This window comes from Oncorhynchus masou, chromosome 9, assembly GCF_036934945.1.
Source record: "Oncorhynchus masou masou isolate Uvic2021 chromosome 9, UVic_Omas_1.1, whole genome shotgun sequence".
Classification (NCBI taxonomy): Eukaryota; Metazoa; Chordata; class Actinopteri; order Salmoniformes; family Salmonidae; genus Oncorhynchus; species Oncorhynchus masou.
In genome coordinates this window covers 80,646,240-80,666,239 of record NC_088220.1, presented here as the reverse complement: position 1 = coordinate 80,666,239, position 20,000 = coordinate 80,646,240, and the positions used below count along the sequence as shown (strand labels likewise).

Here is a 20,000-nt window from a genome sequence, read left to right as displayed (position 1 = left end):
TCTCTGGTCTTTGACGATACAGTTCTTTATGGAAGAGATGTTCAACCTCTCTGGTCTTTGACGATACAGTTCTTTATGGAAGAGATGTTCAACCTCTCATTCAGACAGTAGAAGCTGATAGAGAAATGCTTCTTTATTGTTCAGCCTCCATGTCCCTTTATTAACAAGGTACTGTTACATAATATATTGTGTGGGCATGTGGGAGGATTTTGCCTGTACCGTGTGTGTGCGTGCGTATGCATGCGTGTGCACAACAAGGAGGGAAACAGATCCAGGATGCTCTCCCTAGTAATATAAATGAGTGAGGGGAAGGAGAGAATGAGGACCGAGGGAGAAGGGCTGGTCTCTGTGTTTTCTAACACACTGTCACTGATCACTACAGAGCTGGCCGCGGAAGCGTTCCTATAGCAACATGGGGAAGCGTTCCTATAGCAACACGGGGAAGCGTTCCTATAGCAACACGGGGAAGCGGTTAGAACATTTAATGCAGTGAAACTGCCACTCCACGGAAGCTCCAAAATGGAGTATGTTATAAAAGAGATCTGATTGGCTGTTAGAACCACATGGTTCCGTTAACTAGGTAATCTAAATGTCAGTTGGCTTTTCATAGCCGATCATTAAGAATATCTCTACTAATATCTCTAATATCTCTCTGCTGTCTCTAGAGAGTTGAAAACAGCAGGTCTGGGAAAGGTAGCACGTCCGGTGAACAGGTCAGGGTTCCATAGCCGCAGGCAGAACAGTTGAAACTGGAGCAGCAGCACGGCCAGGTGGACTGGGGACAGCAAGGAGTCATCATGCCAGGTAGTCCTGAGGCATGGTCCTAGGGCTCAGGTCCTCCAAGAGAGAGAAAGAAAGAGAGAAAGAGCCAATTAGAGAGAGCACACAGGACACCGGATAAGACAGGAGAAATACTCCAGATATAACAAACTGACCCCAGCCCCCCGACACAAACTACTGCAGCATAAATACTGGAGGCTGAGACGGGAGGGGTCAGGAGACACTGTGGCCCCATCTGAGGACACCCCCGGACAGGGCCAAACAGGAAGGATATAACCCCACCCACTTTGCCAAAGCACAGCCCCCACACCACTAGAGGGATATCTTCAACCACCAACTCACCATCCTGAGACAAGGCCGACAAGGGGGTGCCAACCCAGACAGGCAGATCACGTCAGTGACTCAACCCACTCAAGTGACGCACCCCTCCTAGGGACGGTATGAAAGAGCCCCAGTAAGCCAGTGACTCAGCGCCTGTAATAGGGTTAGAGGCAGAGAATCCCAGTGGAGAGAGGGGAACTGGCCAGGCAGAGACAGACAGGGCGGTTTGTTGCTCCAGTGCCTTTCCGTTCACCTTCCCACTCCTGGGCCAGACTACACTCAATCATATGACCCACTGAAGAGATGAGTCTTCAGTAATGACTTAAAGGTTGAGACCGAGTCTGCGTCTCTCACATGGGTAGGCAGACTATTCCAGAAAAATGGAGCTCTATAGGAAAAAAATTCTAGGGACAATTAGGAGGCCTGCATATTGTGACCGTAGCGTACGTGTAGGTATGTACGGCAGGACCAAATCAGAAAGATAGGTAGGAGCAAGCCCATGTAATGCTTTGTAGGTTAGCAGTAAAACCTTGAAATCAGCCCTTGCCTTAACAGGAAGCCAGTGTAGAGAGGCTAGCACTGGAGTAATATGATCATACCATATTATCATCATACTGAGAGATCTCACCATACCATATTATCACCATACCATATTATCACCATACTGAGAGACCTCACCATACCATATTATCACCATACCATATTATCACCATACTGAGAGACCTCACCATACCATATTATCACCATACCATATTATCACCATACCATATATCACCATTATCACCATACTGAGAGACCTCACCATACCATATTATCACCATACCATATTATCACCATACTGAGAGACCTCACCATACCATATTATCACCATACCATATTATCACCATACCATATTATCACCATACTGAGAGACCTCACCATACCATATTATCATCATACCATATTATCATCATACCATATTATCATCATACCATATTATCATCATACCATATTATCATCATACCATATTATCATCATACCATATTATCACCATACCATATTATCACCATACCATATTATCACCATACCATATTATCACCATACCATATTATCACCATACCATATTATCACCATACCATATTATCACCATACTGAGGGACTTCACCATACCATATTATCACCATACCATATTATCACCATACTGAGGGACCTCACCATACGATGGAGGAAAGACATTTTGTAGTGTAGCGTAGCATAAGGTAACCAGTCCATCCAGTATGCATAACAATAAAGTCTTGAGTATAGACGAGACCGAGTATGTACCAAAGATATCTTAAATCCGTTTTGTTTCATGTCTGTCTTCCATGTGTAATACGTGGTGGGCTATGTATTGTATAACAGAACAATCTTCATTTTAATTCAGTTTTTTTCCCGAGCCAGGGCTCATATGCCTATGCACATGCATCAGCTCTAATATGGTTGTGGGTGTTTTGAATGAATCATCACCTTAGAAAGCGCTGTCCATTTCCGTATGTTGGGCTTTGAAACCATGTTTCCCCCTCTGTTTCAACCTGCCGGTGAACTTCTTTCTTCAAATTGATCATCACAGTGAGGAGAGTTTTAAAAGCAGGATACTGTTTTTTCATGATGAGTGTTTTGATGTGATTTTAGATTGCATTTGCATTGATGTCAGAGTGATTAGAGGACAAATAGAGGCCTGAGTACCAGGACATTAGTACCTGATGGAGGGAGAATAGAGACCTTGAGTACCAGGACATTAGCACCTGATGGAGGGAGAATAGAGGCCTGAGTACCAGGACATTAGCACCTGATGGAGGGAGAATAGAGGCCTGAGTACCAGGACAGTAGTACCTGATGGAGGGAGAATAGAGACCTTGAGTACCAGGACATTAGCACCTGATGGAGGGAGAATAGAGGCCTGAGTATCAGGACATTAGGACCTGATGGAGGAACAATATAGGCCTGAGTACCAGGACATTAGCACCTGATGGAGGAACAATATAGGCCTGAGTACCAGGACATTATCACCTGGTGGAGGAACAATAGAGGCCTGAGTACCTGTCCATTAGCACGTGATGGAGGAACAGTATAGGCCTGAGTACCAGGACATTAGGACCAGATGGAGGGACAATAGAGCCCTGAGTACCAGGACATTAGCACCTGATGGAGGAACAATAGAGCCCTGAGTACCAGGACAATAGGACCTGATGGAGGAACAATAGAGGCCTGAGTACCAGGACATTAGCACCTGGTGGAGGAACAATATAGGCCTGAGTACCAGGACATTAGCACCTGATGGAGGAACAATAGAGGCCTGAGTACCAGGACATTAGGACCTGATGGAGGAACAATAGAGGCCTGAGTACCAGGACATTAGCACCTGAAGGAGGGACAATAGAGCCTTGAGTACCAGTCCATTAGTACCTGATGGGCTGACAATAGAGCCCTGAGTACCAGTCCATTAGGACCTGATGGAGGGACAGTAGAGCCCTGAGTACCAGGCCATTAGTACCTGATGGGCTGACAATAGAGCCTTGAGTACCAGGCCATTAGGACCTGATGGAGGTACAATAGAGCCCTGAGTGCCAGGCCATTAGGACCAGATGGTAGTTAGCAAGTTGGGTACTACCAAAGCATGTCCAGAGTGCATAAGAGGAGATTACCATGACTCAACAATCATGTGGAATTCTACTGTGGTCATGACTCATGACTGCCGGTGTGGCAACACAACAGCCCTAGGTACAGCATACTAGTTAAAAAATAATATTGCCATTATTATCGATACGATATATTGTCAAACATAATATCCTGATATGTTACTACCAATTTTTTTCCAATCGCTAGTAGATACTGTGGGCCGATGGGGACATGGAGGTGTTTCCTTCCATCAAAGCCTGTCTTAGAACACACACACACACACACACACACACACACACACACACACACACACACACACACACACACACACACACACACACACACACACACACACAGACTACTCAACCTCATGACTCTTTCCTTATGTACAATAGAGGCTGTTTTTTTAAACTCAAGCTCTCTACCTACTTCTCTCTATTTCTCTCTACTTCCCCTCCTCTATATCCCCTCTTCTGTCCCCTCTTTATCTATTTCGTCTCTCTCTCCCTCTCCTCTCCTCTCCTCTCCTCTCCTCTCTCTGTGTGTAGGGCTATATGCGGCCTCTGAAGCAGCCAGACAGTGGCTCCCTAGTTGATCCCTCATTGGTGGATGAGATGTTCTATCAGATTCCAGAGATCCTGGAGCACCATGAGCACTTCCTGGAACAGGTCACCGGCTGCATTAGCCAATGGCACGACAGACAGACCGTGGGTCAGTTGCTTATCCAATCGGTAAGTACCTCCCTCCATCCAATCACTGTGAATAATGGAGAAACCACGGGTGAATGTAAGTCGGTAGGGTCCGGTACGGCGTCCCGGTGAATTACATACTGGGGGTAGGACCTGAGCCTGTCCTAGTTGACACAAAATGCCAAGAAAACTGGAAGCTATTACAACGCAATGAAAAAGGAGAGAATTGATTTGACACCGGCGGGAGGTGTACACTCAAGACAGAGATGAATCTGAGGACAGGGTCAGTGGTTCGACGCACGAACAAGGTCAGAGATGACATTTCGCCAAGGTCAGAGATGAGAGACCGAGACGCACGAGGACAGGGTCAGAGATGAGAGACAGGGACAGGGTCAGAGATGAGAGACAGAGACGCACGAGGACAGGGTCAGAGATGAGAGACAGAGACGCACGAGGACAGGGTCAGAGATGAGAGACAGAGACGCACGAGGACAGGGTCAGAGATGAGAGACAGAGACGCACGAGGACAGGGTCAGAGACGTCAGAGATGAGAGACCGAGACGCACGAGGACAGGGTCGGAGATGAGAGACAGAGACGAGAGGACAGGGTCAGAGATGAGAGACCGAGACGCACGAGGGTCACAGGACAGGGTCAGAGATGAGAGACAGAGACGGGTCACGAGGACAAGGTCAGAGATGAGAGACAGAGACGCACGAGGACAAGGTCAGAGATGAGAGACAGAGACACACGAGGACAGGGTCAGAGATGAGTGGTCGAGACGCACGAGGACAGGGTCAGAGATGAGTGGTCGAGACGCACGAGGACAGGGTCAGAGATGAGAGACAGAGACGCACGAGGACAGGGTCAGAGATGAGAGACAGAGACGCACAAGGACAAGGGTCAGAGATGAGAGACCGAGACGAGGACAGGGTCACGAGGACAGGGTCAGAGATGAGAGACCGAGACGCACGAGGACAGGGTCACGAGGGGTCACCGAGACGCACGGGACAGGGTCAGAGATGAGAGACCGAGACGCACGAGGACAGGGTCAGAGATGAGAGACCGAGACGCACGAGGACAGGGTCAGAGATGAGAGACCGAGACCGAGACCGAGACGCACGAGGACAGGGTCAGAGATGAGAGACCGAGGAGGACAGGGTCAGAGATGAGAGACCGAGACGCACGAGGACAGGGTCAGAGATGAGAGACCGAGACGCACGAGGACAGGGTCAGAGATGAGAGACCGAGACGCACGAGGACAGGGTCAGAGATGAGAGACCGAGACGCACGAGGACAGGGTCAGAGATGAGAGACCGAGAGACGAGGACACGAGATGACAGGGTCAGAGATGAGAGACCGAGACGCACGAGGACAGGGTCAGAGATGAGAGACCGAGACGCACGAGGACAGGGTCAGAGATGAGAGACGAGAGATGAGAGACAGACAGAGAGATGAGAGACGACGCACGAGGACAGGGTCAGAGATGAGAGACCGAGACCGAGGACAAGGTCACCGAGACGCACGACAGGGTCAGAGATGAGAGACCGAGACGCACGAGGACAGGGTCAGAGATGAGAGACCGAGACGCACGAGGACAGGGTCAGAGATGAGAGACCGAGACGCACGAGGACAGGGTCAGAGATGAGAGACCGAGACGCACGAGGACAGGGTCAGAGATGAGAGACAGAGACACACGAGGACCGGGTCAGAGATGAGAGACAGAGGACAGGGTCAGAGATGAGGACAGGGTCAGAGATGAGAGACAGAGACGCGCTCGGACAGGGTCAGAGATGAGAGACAGAGACACACGAGGACCAGGGTCAGAGATGAGAGACAGAGACACACGAGGACCGGGTCAGAGATGAGAGACAGAGACGCACGAGGACAGCAGTGCAGTTTAAGCCTCGTGCCAAACACAGAATACCATCACAGACACACAGGTGGTTTTGAACAGGTGTATTTCTCGTCATCAAGTCGCTGTCTGGATGCCTGGAGGATGTTTGTGAGCGGACCGATGTGCGTGGCTAGCCTACAGGAGAGCCCTTTTGAAGTGATTGACAATCAGATGAAGACATAGTGACTGGTTGTGTTCATGCCATATTACAAGGTAATGCATGTTAATTAACAGGGATATGATATATTTACTATGCCCACAGAGATGCTATATGAAATGAATAGGGATTCTATATGTAGTTCTACCTAGGCTATAAACACAATGTGTGGGTGCTTGGGATGTCCCATACCAGTAATAAATTACATCTACTTCACCTCTGGGGAAAAATCCTGTGGACAAATTATTTTCTACCTGTTGTATTTCTATGATAGATGTGTGTTTCTCTAAATGCTGTCTTGCTGGTGTTGCAGATCTATTTAAGCAGTAATGTTTTGTTTCAGAGTACATTGGTCAGCATTTTCTAACTCGGAGCACTGAAGGCCTCTTGTGACTGTGGTTCTACAGGACTTCTTGATCTGTCTACAGACTGGGGGCTCTATGGAGTGTGTGTGTGTGTGTGTGTGTGTGTGTGTGTGTGTGTGTGTGTGTGTGTGTGTGTGTCAGAGACGTAGGCATGTTAATTAAGGAGGTGCTCTATCTCAGAGGTAATGAGTCCTGGTGTCTCGCTGTCTTCTTGCTACAGAACACACACCCACCTAATTACCTCAGAGAGAGACACGGCGCACCCACTTCACCCCTAAATAGTAAAGTACAGTGACTTCCCCTGAGTCTCCTCTCCTGGTCCATGTTAACCCCCTGTCTCCCCTCCTGGTCGATGTTAACCCCCTGTCTCCTCTCCTGGTCCATGTTTAACCCCCTGTCTCCCCTCCTGGTCCATGTTAACCCCCTGTCTCCCCTCCTGGTCGATGTTTAACCCCCTGTCTCCCCTCCTGGTCCATGTTAACCCCCTGTCTCCCCTCCTGGTCCATGTTTAACCCCCTGTCTCCCCTCCTGGTCCATGTTAACCCCCTGTCTCCTCTCCTGGTCCATGTTAACCCCCTGTCTCCCCTCCTGGTCCATGTTTAACCCCCTGTCTCCCCTCCTGGTCCATGTTAACCCCCTGTCTCCCCTCCTGGTCGATGTTTAACCCCCTGTCTCCCCTCCTGGTCGATGTTTAACCCCCTGTCTCCCCTCCTGGTCCATGTTAACCCCCTGTCTCCCCTCCTGGTCCATGTTAACCCCCTGTCTCCCTCCTGGTCCATGTTTAACCCCCTGTCTCCTCTCCTGGTCCATGTTTAACCCCCTGTCTCCTCTCCTGGTCCATGTTTAACCCCCTGTCTCCTCTCCTGGTCCATGTTAACTCTCTGCTGGTAGCCCTCTGGTTCACCCCAACACACCTCCCAGTCTAAACACAAACAAAGCCCTACACACACAAACCTCCACAGCCAAAAGAACAAAGGCCTCCGTCTCTCCCTCTGGGGGCAGAGAGACTTAAAGCGTTCTGCTTCCCTGCAGAAACGTTTCGGACGAGTTTGGAAGTATATTATGGCAACATTTAGTTTTGTTTTTGTTAGTTTGGACCGGCTGTCCAGGCACACCAAAAAAGGCAAGCTGAAGTCTACGTCCTTTCGTCTGTGATTGGTCAACAGTAGGGGTTCTTCAATAGAGTCTATGTTGTCATTCAACGAGACAACTCATTTACATGCTAATGTTTTAATTAAGAAGTACTGCACCAAACATTTTAATTAGATGTAAAAAATGTGTGATGAAGATCTCCTTGGCAAAAAATGACAAAATGAATGACAGATTTCTTGAGTTATCTTTGACTATTTTGAGGAGAGTGTATACCCCAACACACCTCCCAGTCTAAAGTTGACAAACAGTACTCACACAAATTTTAAGGCCAAACGAAACACACTCATTGGGTAACTCGGCTAGGTGCCAGCTGAACTGAAGCATGCTGCAGCCTTTACCCTAACCAGTGTAGCATCACTAGCCTATACAGTCAGATTGTGTAGCATTGTTCACCCATGCTAGTGAAATGCAATCAGAATCTATAGCATTGTTAGCCCATGCTAGTGAAATGCAGTCAGAATGTGTAGCATTGTTAGCCCATGCTAGTGAAATGCAGTCAGATTGTGTAGCATTGTTCACCCATGCTCGTGAAATGCAGTCAGAATCTATAGCATTGTTACTGCCCATGCATTTTAATTGAAATGCTTTTAGTCAGATTGTGTAGCATTGTTCACACATGCTCGTGAAATGCAGTCAGAATCTATAGCATTGTTAGCCCATGCTAGTGAAATGCAGTCAGAATGTGTAGCATTGTTAACCCATGCTAGTGAAATGCAGTCAGAATGTGTAGCATTGTTAGCCCATGCTAGTGGAATGTAGCGAGTAGTAATCCCTTGACCTCTTTGAACTGTCACCTCCCCTTCACCTCTCTCTCACCCCCTCACCCTCTTCACCCCTCGCATCCTCTTCACCTCTCTCTCACCCCTCACTCTCTCACCCCCTCACCCCTTTACCCCTCACCCTCTTCACCCCTCTCATCCTCTTCACCCATGCTCTGAAATGCACCCCTCACCATTCCCATTGTTCACCCCCCTGCTCTCTCTCTGCCCCTCACCATTCCCTTTCACCCCATGCTAGTCTCTCACCCCTCACCATTCCCTTTCACCCCCCCTCCCCTCTCTCTCTCACCCCTCACCATTCCCATTTCACCCCATGCTCTCTCTCACCCCTCACCATTCCCTTTCACCCCCTTGACCTCTTTGACCTGTCACCATTCCCTTTCACCCCCCCCTTCTCTCTCTCACCCCTCACCATTCCTTTTCACCCCCCCCTCTCACCCTCTTCACCCCTCTCATCCTCTTCACCCCCTCACCATTCCTTTTCACCCCCCTCTCACCCTCTTCACCCCTCTCATCCTCTTCACCCCTCTCTCTCTCACCCCTCACCATTCCCTTTCACCCCCCCCCTCCCCTCTCTCTCTCACCCCTCAGCCCTTCTCCCCCTCTACAGTTCAGCCTCTTGTGGTGATACCCTGTCAAAACACATCTGTCTCAGTGGCCCTGAACTGGCCTTGACCCCGTGTACTAGCACATTCTGAACCTATGTGGGGACAATGCAGTCTTGCTCTCTCCTTTGACAGACAGCCAACAGTAACATCATGTGTAGTTGGTAGACCCAGGATAGTGGGATCCATTCCTGGGACCATAACATTTATGCACGTATGACTGTAAGTGGCTTTGGATAAAAGTGTCTGCTAAATGGCTTCTAGTAATTATTATTATTATTATTATTATTGTTATTATTAGAGAGTCTAAAGGACAGGGATTATACTGTAGAACCAGGGAGGGTGTGTCAGAGTTGGCCTGCCAGTTAGGGGCCAGCCTTGTGTTTCTAGACGTTCTGTTTCCGTGCTGTTCATTTCCACCTGTCCAGACTCCACAGTGGGTTTATTTAGGTTATGAATATAGTGTGTTTGTGGACGGGAGCTTTGGATGTAATGTTTGACAGTCTGAGCAGTTCATTCCAGATTGATGAAGGAGAGCGAGAGAGATTGGTGCTTTTTATAACATTTGCCACTTAAAGATCCAATGTAGCTGTTTTAATCTAAATAATCTAAATAATTTCTGGGTAACAATAAAGTACCATACTGTGATTTGTTTTAAATTAAAATGGCACATTAAAAAAAAAAAAATAACTAAAATAGCTTCCTGGAGATGTCACCGGGCAGGCCAGAGGGATGATGGGAGAGTGGGATGATGGGAGAGTGGGATGATGGGAGAGTGGGATGATGGGAGAGTGGCTTCCTGGTGATGTCACCGGGCAGGCCAGTGGGATGATGGGAGAGTGGGATGATGGGAGAGTGGGATGATGGGAGAGTGGGATGATGGGAGAGTGAAATAAAAAATAAAAAAAAAAATAGCTTCCTGGTGATGTCACCGGGCAGGCCACAACTCCATCCCACTATAACAGGCTGAAATGTCAGGAAGTCTTTTCAAACAGCTCTTACACTAAAAGGGCATTTTCACAATTTCACAGTATTATTCCAACCTCGCGGTGTGGAAATACTGTATATATAAAACACAGGAAAATCACGTTTTTAACTGCACTGGGCCTTTTAAAAAGGAGGGGGAAAAATAATGACTTGCATATTATTCCCACATTAGAAGGGAAAGAGTGACAAGAGGAGGGGCAGAGTGGCTGCTTGTGCAAGGAGGGATGGAGAGAGGGGGGAGACAGGTGACTGCGTAGGTGTACAGCACAGGGGACTGCTGAGGGGAGGACAGGCTCGTAATAACGTCTGAAAGGCAGTGAATGGAATGGTATCAAACACATGGAAACCATCTGTTCTGTAAACCATGTGCTCAATGCCATTCCATTCATTCCATTTCAGCCGTTACAATGAGCCTGTCCTCCCCAATTAAGGTGCCCCTGGCCTCCTGACGGTGTACAGCACCTGATTCATCACACTTTGAACGATAGAGCAGCCTTTCTCCATCCTGCTGTCACTCCTTACAGATGGAGAGAGGGATGATGGGAGAGAGGGATGATGGGAGAGAGGGATGATGGGAGATGATGATGATGGGAGAGAGGGATGATGGGAGAGAGGGATGATGGGAGAGAGGGATGATGGGAGAGAGGGATGGTGGGAGAGAGGGATGGTGGGAGATGATGATGATGATGGGAGAGAGGGATGATGGGAGAGAGGGATGATGGGAGAGAGGGATGATGGGAGAGAGGGATGATGGGAGAGAGGGATGATGGGAGAGAGGGGTGGGAGATAGGGATGGTGGGAGATGATGATGATGATGGGGAGAGAGGGATGATGGATGGTGGGAGAGAGGGATGATGGGAGAGAGGGATGATGGGAGAGAGGGATGATGGGAGAGAGGGATGATGGGAGAGAGGGATGATGGGAGAGAGGGATGATGGGAGAGTGGGATAATGGAGAGGGTAGCTCTTTTCACGAGTGGTCATAATGCCTATTTCTGTGTTACCATTAAACCATACCCCCCCATCTCTGTCTGTCTCTGTCTGTCTCTCTCTGTCTGTCTGTCTGTCTGTCTGTTTGTCTCTCTCTCTCTCTCTCTCTCTCTCTCTCTCTCTCTCTGTCTGTCTGTTTGTCTCTCTCTGTCTCTGTCTGTCTGTTTGTCTCTCTCTGTCTCTTATTCTCTCTCTGTCTCTGTCTCCTCTGTGTCTCTCTCTCTCTGTCTGTCTTTTAATTTCCTTTCCCCCCTCTCATTTCTGTCTCTCCTCCTCACTCATCTCCATTGTGTAGAAGCAAGGCAGGTCAGAGTGAGTCACAGTGTGTGTCAGTGTGGGGAGCATGCCATAATGCGTGTTGTGCAACACGTCCTGTGGATGTGTGTGTTTGTCTCTCTCCCCACGGAGGATGCCCTTTTTCCCCAATTGAGGAATGCCCCTTTTTCCCCACGGAGGAATGCCCTTTTCCCCAATTGAGGAATGCCCCTTTTCCCCAATTGAGGAATGAGAGAATGCCCCTTTTCCCCACCCCAATTGAGGAATGCCCTTTTCCCCCCACGGAGGAATGCCCTTTTTCCCCACGGATTGGAGGAATGCCCCTTTCCCCACGGAGGAATGCCCTTTTTCCCCACGGATTGCCCCTTTCCCCCACGGAGGAATGCCCCTTTTCCCCCACGGAGGAATGCCCTTTTTCCCCCACGGAGGAATGCCCTTTTCCCCCACGGATGAATGCCCCTTTCCCCCACGGAGGAATGCCCCTTTTCCCCACGGAGGAATGCCCCTTTTCCCCCACGGAGGAATGCCCCTTTTCCCCCACGGATAAATGCCCTTTTTCCCCACGGAGGAATGCCCCTTTTCCCCACGGAGGAATGCACCTTTCCCCCACGGAGGAATGCCCCTTTTCCCCAATTGAGGAATGCCCCTTTTCCCCAATTGAGGAATGCCCCTTTTCCCCAATTGAGGAATGCCCCTTTACCCCAATTGAGGAATGCCCCTTTACCCCAATTGAGGAATGCCCTTTTCCCCCACGGAGGAATGCCCTTTTCCCCACGGAGGAATGCCCTTTTCCCCCACGGAGGAATGCCCTTTTCCCCCACCCCAATTGAGGAATGAGGAATGCCCCTTTCCCCAATTGAGGCCCCTTTATGAGGAATGCCCTTTTCCCCCACGGAGGAATTTTTCCCCCAATTGAGGCATGCCCCTTTCCCCCAATTGAGGCATGCCCCTTTCCCCCAATTGAGGCATGCCCCTTTCCCCAAAATCGAGGCATGCCCTTTTTACTTTGGTTATTAGCCTGGAGGGAGGCTTCCTATGTATCACCATATTGGCCAATCCCAGCCAGAGCCAGGCTCACCAACCACTTGTTGCCGGGCAAGATTCACCCTCCTTCAGTGTCAGTTTATAGCCTGTCGCATGCTTCGAACAGGTCCGCGTATATATTATGACGAAAGTTTGATGTTTTTGTTTGTTTTGGTGTTCCCTAGTTTTTTTTCTTCTACGCCCCTTTTTCAGTGATTGGTCAACAGTACTACTCCTAGTCAGAGTGGAAACTATGGACGGGCTTCTTTAATTAAGTGTTTGTTGTCATTCAACAAGAGACGACTCGTTTTCTTGCAATTTTTTTTGCTTGAGAAATACTGCACCAATAGTCTTAGTCACACAATTTTATATCTAACTAAGACCTACTCTGCAAAAACAACAAAATTAATGACAGATTTCTTGATTTATCTCAGATTAATTCTGACTATTTCAGGTGATGTATACTGGATATGTTGTTGCTACGGTGTCTCTAAAGGGACAAACAGTAATATTGCCACTTTTTTTTTCTTTCTTGTTTTTCAAGCAAAAGTCTTTTTAAGGGAGTACGCGAGGCACAGGCAGGGGCAGTTCCTCTCTCTACGTAGCCAGATTATGCTAGTAGCAAATCAAACCTAGTATGAGGGGGGCCATTTACACTGTGTTTATATCCCCGTTTGCCTGTTAACTTTCTCTCTCCTCTCTATCTGTCTCTCTTCTACACAGTTCTCCAAAGAGATTCTTGCTAATATTTATTCAGCATACATCGATAACTTCCTGAACGCCAAAGACGCCGTGAGGATCGCAAAGGAGGCCAAGCCGGCATTCCTCAAGTTCCTGGAGGTGAGTGTGTACACTACCATTCAAAAGTTTAGGGTCACTGAGAAAATGCCCTTGTTTTCCATGGAAAAAATACATGAAACGAGTTGCAAAATGAGTAGGAAACATAGTCAAGACGTTGACAAGGTTAGAAATAATGATTTTTATTCAAATAATAATTGTGTCCTTCAAACTTTGCTTTCGTCAAAGAATCTTGCAAATACAGCCTTGCAGACCTTTGGAGTTCTAGTTGTCAATTTGTTGAGGTAATCTGAAGAGATTTCACCCCATGCTTCCTGAAGCACCTCCCACCAGTTGGAATGGCTTGATGGGCACTTCTAACGTACCATACGGTCAAGCTGCTCACACAACAGTCAATAGGGTTGAGATCCTGTGACTGCTGGCCACTCCATTATAGACAGAATACCAGCTGACTGCTTCCTCCCTAAATAGTTCTTGCATAGTTTGGAGCTGTGCTTTAGGTCATTGTCCTGTTGTACAAGGAAATTGGCTCCAATTAAGTGCCGTCCAGTACACAACGTTGTACAAGATCTTTAGTTTCTTGGGAATTTAATGCAAGGAATAGCCTTCATTTCTCAAAACAAGAATAGACTGATGAGTTTCAGAAGAAAGTTAATTGTTTCTGGCCATTTTGAGCCTGTATTTGAACCCACAAATGCTGATGCTCCAGATACTCAACTAGTCTAATGAAGGCCAGTTTTATTGCTTCTTTAAGCAGAACAGTTTCCGCTGTGCTAACATAATTGCAAAAGGGTTTTCTAATGATCAATTAGCCTTTTAAAATGATAAACTTGGATTAGCTAACACAACGTGCCATTGGAACACAAGAGTGATGGTTGCTGATAATGCCTGTGTAGATAGTCCATAAAAACAGCCAGCCGTTTCCAGCTACAATAGTAATTTACAATATTAACAATGTCTACACTGTATTTCTGATCAATTTTATGTATTTTAATGGACAAAAAAATGAGCTTTTAAAAACTAGGGCATTTCTAAGTGACCCCAAACTTTTGAACGGTAGTCTATGTCTCCTGTTTATATATGAGTGTGTTTGTGTAGATGAATGTGATACATGGACTTGTCTCTAAGTGTCTTTATCGTGTGTGTGTGTGTGTGTGTGTGTGTGTGTGTGTGTGTGTGTGTGTGTGTGTGTGTGTGTGTGTGTGTGTGTGTGTGTGTGTGCGTGCACATCCTGTCCCTGTTGCTCTTCCACTGGCAGTTCTCTCAGGAGGTTTTCTTTAGAAAGAGACACTCGATCACTCGTCCCCTGATGCCGGGCGAACACTACAGGACTTTCAACATCCTAACATGGCTGAGCCTCTCACATTAAACAACCGTCTTTCCTGTAGCTTGTTGTCTTGGCAACGTAGTGACGCTCACACTAAACCATGTGGCACAGACGGGAGGTCACACACACTACAACGTTCTTCATGTGGTCGTGAGGATTCTCCATACCGCACTAAAACAACGACACGATTAGATTATTAATGTAGCTGGAACGAGCTGTGGCTCAAAGCAGCCTCAGAAACGTTTCCAGTCAGACATTCACGCTTTGCATACAGTGTTGAAATATCTAGCCAACAGTTTGAATTGGATAATATTGCCTGCGAACTTCAGTGCTCTAATGATTTTGACGCTTTGGTTAAAGGCAAGTACAAACGCATTCTAGTACTAGTCACCTGTCCTTCTCTAGTCTGCATGTTCATTCTAGTACTAGTCATCTGTCCTCTAGTCTACATGTTCATTCTAGTACTAGTCATTTGTCCTTCTCTCGTCTACATGTTCACTATGTTCATTCTAGTCATCTGTCCTTCTCTAGTCTACATGTTCATTCTAGTACTAGTCATTTGTCCTTCTCTAGTCTTCTAGTACTAGTCATCTGTCCTTCTCTAGTCATGTTCATTCTAGTACTAGTCATCTGTCCTTCTCTAGTCTACATGTTCATTCTAGTACTAGTCATCTGTCCTTCTCTAGTCTACATGTTCATTCTAGTACTAGTCATCTGTCCTTCTCTAGTCTACATGTTCATTCTAGTACTAGTCATCTGTCCTTCTCTAGTCTACATGTTCATTCTAGTACTAGTCATCTGTCCTTCTCTAGTCTACATGTTCATTCTAGTACTAGTCATCTGTCCTTCTCTAGTCTAGTCATCTGTTCATTCTAGTACTAGTCATCTGTCCTTCTCTAGTCTACATGTTCATTCTAGTACTAGTCATCTGTCCTTCTCTAGTCTACATGTTCATTCTAGTACTAGTCATCTGTCCTTCTCTAGTCTACATGTTCATTCTAGTACTAGTCATCTGTCCTTCTCTAGTCTGCATGTTCATTCTAGTACTAGTCATCTGTCCTTCTCTAGTCTACATGTTCATTCTAGTACTAGTCATCTGTCCTTCTCTAGTCTACATGTTCATTCTAGTACTAGTCATCTGTCCTTCTCTAGTCTACATGTTCATTCTAGTACTAGTCATCTGTCCTTCTCTCGTCTACATGTTCATTCTAGTACTAGTCATCTGTCCTTCTCTCGTCTACATGTTCATTCTAGTACTAGTCATCTGTCTACATGTTCATTCTAGTACTAGTCATCTGTCTACATGTTCATTCTAGTACTAGTCATCTGTCTACATGTTCATTCTAGTACTAGTCATCTGTCTACATGTTCATTCTAGTCTACATGTTCATTCTAGTACTAGTCATCTGTCCTTTCTTCTAGTACTAGTCTACATGTTCATTCTAGTACTAGTCATCTGTCTACATGTTCATTCTAGTACTAGTCATCTGTCTACATGTTCATTCTAGTACTAGTCATCTGTCCTTCTCTAGTCTACATGTTCATTCTAGTACTAGTCATCTGTCCTCTAGTCTACATGTTCATTCTAGTACTAGTCATCTGTCCTTCTCTAGTCTACATGTTCATTCTAGTACTAGTCATCTGTCCTTCTCTAGTCTACATGTTCATTCTAGTACTAGTCATCTGTCCTTCTCTATTCATTCTAGTACTAGTCTACATGTTCATTCTAGTACTAGTCATCTGTCCTTCTCTAGTCTACATGTTCATTCTAGTACTAGTCATCTGTCCTTCTCTAGTCTACATGTTCATTCTAGTACTAGTCATCTGTCCTTCTCTAGTCTACATGTTCATTCTAGTACTAGTCATCTGTCCTTCTCTAGTCTACATATTCATTCTAGTACTAGTCATCTGTTCTCTAGTCTACATGTTCATTCTAGTACTAGTCATCTGTTCTCTAGTCTACATGTTCATTCCAGTACTAGTCATCTGTTCTCTAGTCTACATGTCGCTGATCACTGAAGTGTGCACGTTCACACTTCAAGAGCATTACAGATTTTGTGTCGATATAAAATCAAACCATGTTTGAAAATATCTGGTCAGGATGTCTGGGACTTCTCAAAGACGGGATCGATACCCCTCGGATTACGTCTCTGACCCGAGTAGGCCACGACAGACATTTTTATCTCCGATCTTCTAAACTTGTCTAGGACAACTAATTGGGTCCAAAGTCTTGCTTGAGGTAGAGAAGTCTGGCCCAGTTCTTTTGGATGGCACACACACAGGTGTGTGTTCCTGCATGTCTGTCTGTGTATAGTTCAGTGTGTGTGTGTGTGTCCCTATTTCTCCATCTGTTGTTTTTATCCCCTCTATAGTTGACCTTTGATCAGACTTGATGACTTTTAAAAAGTCACAGGTCTTCTTCAGTGAGACGGTCACAGGAGGGTGACTGATCAGAATGTGGAACCATACCGCCATCTAGTGTCTGTGGAGAAACCAGACCGTATGGCTCATATGTACTCACTCTGTCCCGTTCTCCCTGTCTCTCTTTTCTGTCTTCTTCTTCTCCCCCCCCCCCTCACCCCCCTCCCCAGACCAGTATGCGTGAGAACAAGGAGAAGCAGGCCCTGGGTGATCTGATGATCAAGCCTGTCCAGAGGATCCCCCGTTATGAGCTGCTGGTTAAGGTGAGTCCCCTCAACTCTGCCGAACTCAGTCAATCAATCAAATGTATTTATTAAGCCCTTTACATCAGCAGATGTCACAAAGTGCTGTACGGAAACCCAGCCCATGCAGATGTAGAAGCACAGTGGCTAGGAAAAACTCCCTAGAAAGGCAGGAACCTCGGAAGAAACATAGAGAGGAACCAGGCTCTGAAGGGTGGCCAGTCCTCTTCTGGCTGTCCTGGGTGGAGTAACAGTAACAGTACATGGCCAAGATGTTCAGGATCCCCATGGTTCCCTCTGCCTAACTGGGGTAAATCCTAGGCAAGACTCAGGCTTCTCCTGGCCTAGCTATTTCCACAATGTCAACCAATTTAGTGTTGAAGGCCTGCGTATGAAAGATGAAAATAAGCATGTATATACAGTGGGGCAAAAAAGTATTTAGTCATTTTATTTTCTACCATAATTTGCAAATAAATTCATTAAAAATCCTACAATGTGATTTTCTGTCTGTCATAGTTGAAGTGTACCTATGATGAAAATTACAGGCCTCTCTCATCTTTTTAAGTGGGAGAACTTGCACAATTGGTGGCTGACTAAATACTTTTTTTGCCCCACTGTATGTGAAGGCGTATTCTCTTACAGGTGGTGCTTCCTTTTCCTTGGTAGTAAAATATGGTGTCCCTGTTCTCTAGGATCTGTTGAAGCACACTCCTGAGGAACATCCAGACCACCCGTTGCTATTGGACGCCCAGAGAGACATCAAGCGATTGGCTGAGAAGATCAATAAGGGGCGTCGCTCTGCGGAGGAGGTGGAGAGAGAGACACGCGTCATGCAGGAGATAGAAGCCCACATCGAGGGAGTGGAACACGTCAGAGATGTAGGACACACACGTACACTACCGTTCAAAAGTTTAGGGTCACTTAGAAATGTCCTTGTTTTTGGAAAAAAAATAAATTTTTTGTACATTAAAATAACATCAAATTGATCAGAGGCATTGTTAATATTGTAAATGACTTGTAGCTGGAAACGGCATATTTAAAAAATTGTTTTTAGGGAATATCTACATAGGCCCATTATCAGCAACCATCACTCCTGTGTTCCAATGGCACGTTGTGTTAGCTCATCCAAGTTTATCATTTTAAAAGGCTAATTGATCATTAGAAAACCCTTTTGCAATTATGTTAGTACAGTTGAAAACTGTTCTGATTAAAGAAGCAATAAAACGGTCCTTTAGACTAGTTGAGTATCTGGAGCATCAGCATTTGTGGGTTCGATTACAGGCTCCAAAGGACCAGAAACAATTAACTTTCTTCTGAAACTTGTCAGTCTATTCTTGTTTTGAGAAATGAAGGCCATTCAATGCGAGAAATTGCCAAGATCTCGTAAAATGCTGTGTACTACTCCCTTCACAGAACAGTGCAAACTGGCTCTAACCAGAATAGAAAGAGGAGTGGGAAGCCCCGGTGTACAACTGAGCAAGAGGACAAGTACATTAGTGTCTAGTTTGAGAAACAGACGCCTCACATGTCCTCAACTGGCAGCTTCATTAAATAGTACCCGCAAAACACCAGTCTCAACTTCAACAGTGAAGAGGAGACTCAGAGTTTTTGGCCTTCTAGGCAGAGTTGCAAAGAAAAAGCCATATCTCAGACTGGCCAATAAAAAGAAAAGATTAAGATGGGCAAAAGAATACAGACACTGGACAGTGGAAGATGGACAGACAAATCTAAGTTTGAGGTGTTCGGTTCACAAAGAAGAACATTCATGAGATTCAGAAAAAATGAAAAGATGCTGGAGGAGTGCTTGACGCCATCTGTCAAGCATGGTGGAGGTAATGTGATGGTCTGGGGGTGCTTTGGTGCTGGTAAAGTGGGAGATTTGTTCAGGGTAAAAAGGATCTTGAGAAGGAAGGCTATCACTCCATTTTGCAACGCCATGCCATACCCTGTGGACAGTGATTAATTGGCACCAATCTCCTCCTACAACAGGACAATGACCCAAAGCACAGCTCCAAACTATGCAAGAACTATTTAGGGAAGAAGCAGTCAGCTGGTATTCTGACTATAATGGAGTGGCCAGCAAAGTCACCGGATCTCAACCCTATTGAGCTGTTGTGGGAGCAGCTTGACCGTATGGTACGTTAGAAGTGCCCATCAAGCCAATCCAACTGGTGGGAGGTGCTTCAGGAAGCATGGGGTGAAATCTCTTCAGATTACCTCAACAAATTGACATCGAAACTCAGCAAAAAAAAAAAATAATTATAATAATAATCTTCTCACTGTCAACTGCGTTTGTCAGCAAACTTTACTTAGAACCTTTTTAACATCTTGACCATATTTCCTTTTCATTTTGCAACTCATTTCATGTAGGTTTTCATGGAAAACAAGGACATTTCTAAGTGACTGACGGCAAAGGCAATGCCAACAGGATTGGGTGGGTGGGTGGGTGGGTGGGTGGGTGGGTGGGTGGGTGGGTGGGTGGGTGGGTGGGTGGGTGGGTGGGTGTGTGTGTGTGTTTGTATATATATATGTATGTATATAGAGATATATAAATATA

General features: G+C 46.3%; 1 protein-coding gene across 1 annotated transcript in view; it reads left to right on the top strand.

Moving 5' to 3' along the window:
* The window catches only part of LOC135546672 (rho guanine nucleotide exchange factor 17-like), a 106,116-nt gene that overhangs the window by 73,493 nt on the left and 12,623 nt on the right, over positions 1 to 20,000 (top strand). Inside the window, 4 exon segments of the mRNA XM_064975283.1 lie at positions 4,287 to 4,469; positions 13,379 to 13,495; positions 17,372 to 17,464; positions 18,136 to 18,321. Coding sequence (XP_064831355.1) covers positions 4,287 to 4,469; positions 13,379 to 13,495; positions 17,372 to 17,464; positions 18,136 to 18,321 — 579 coding nt within the window.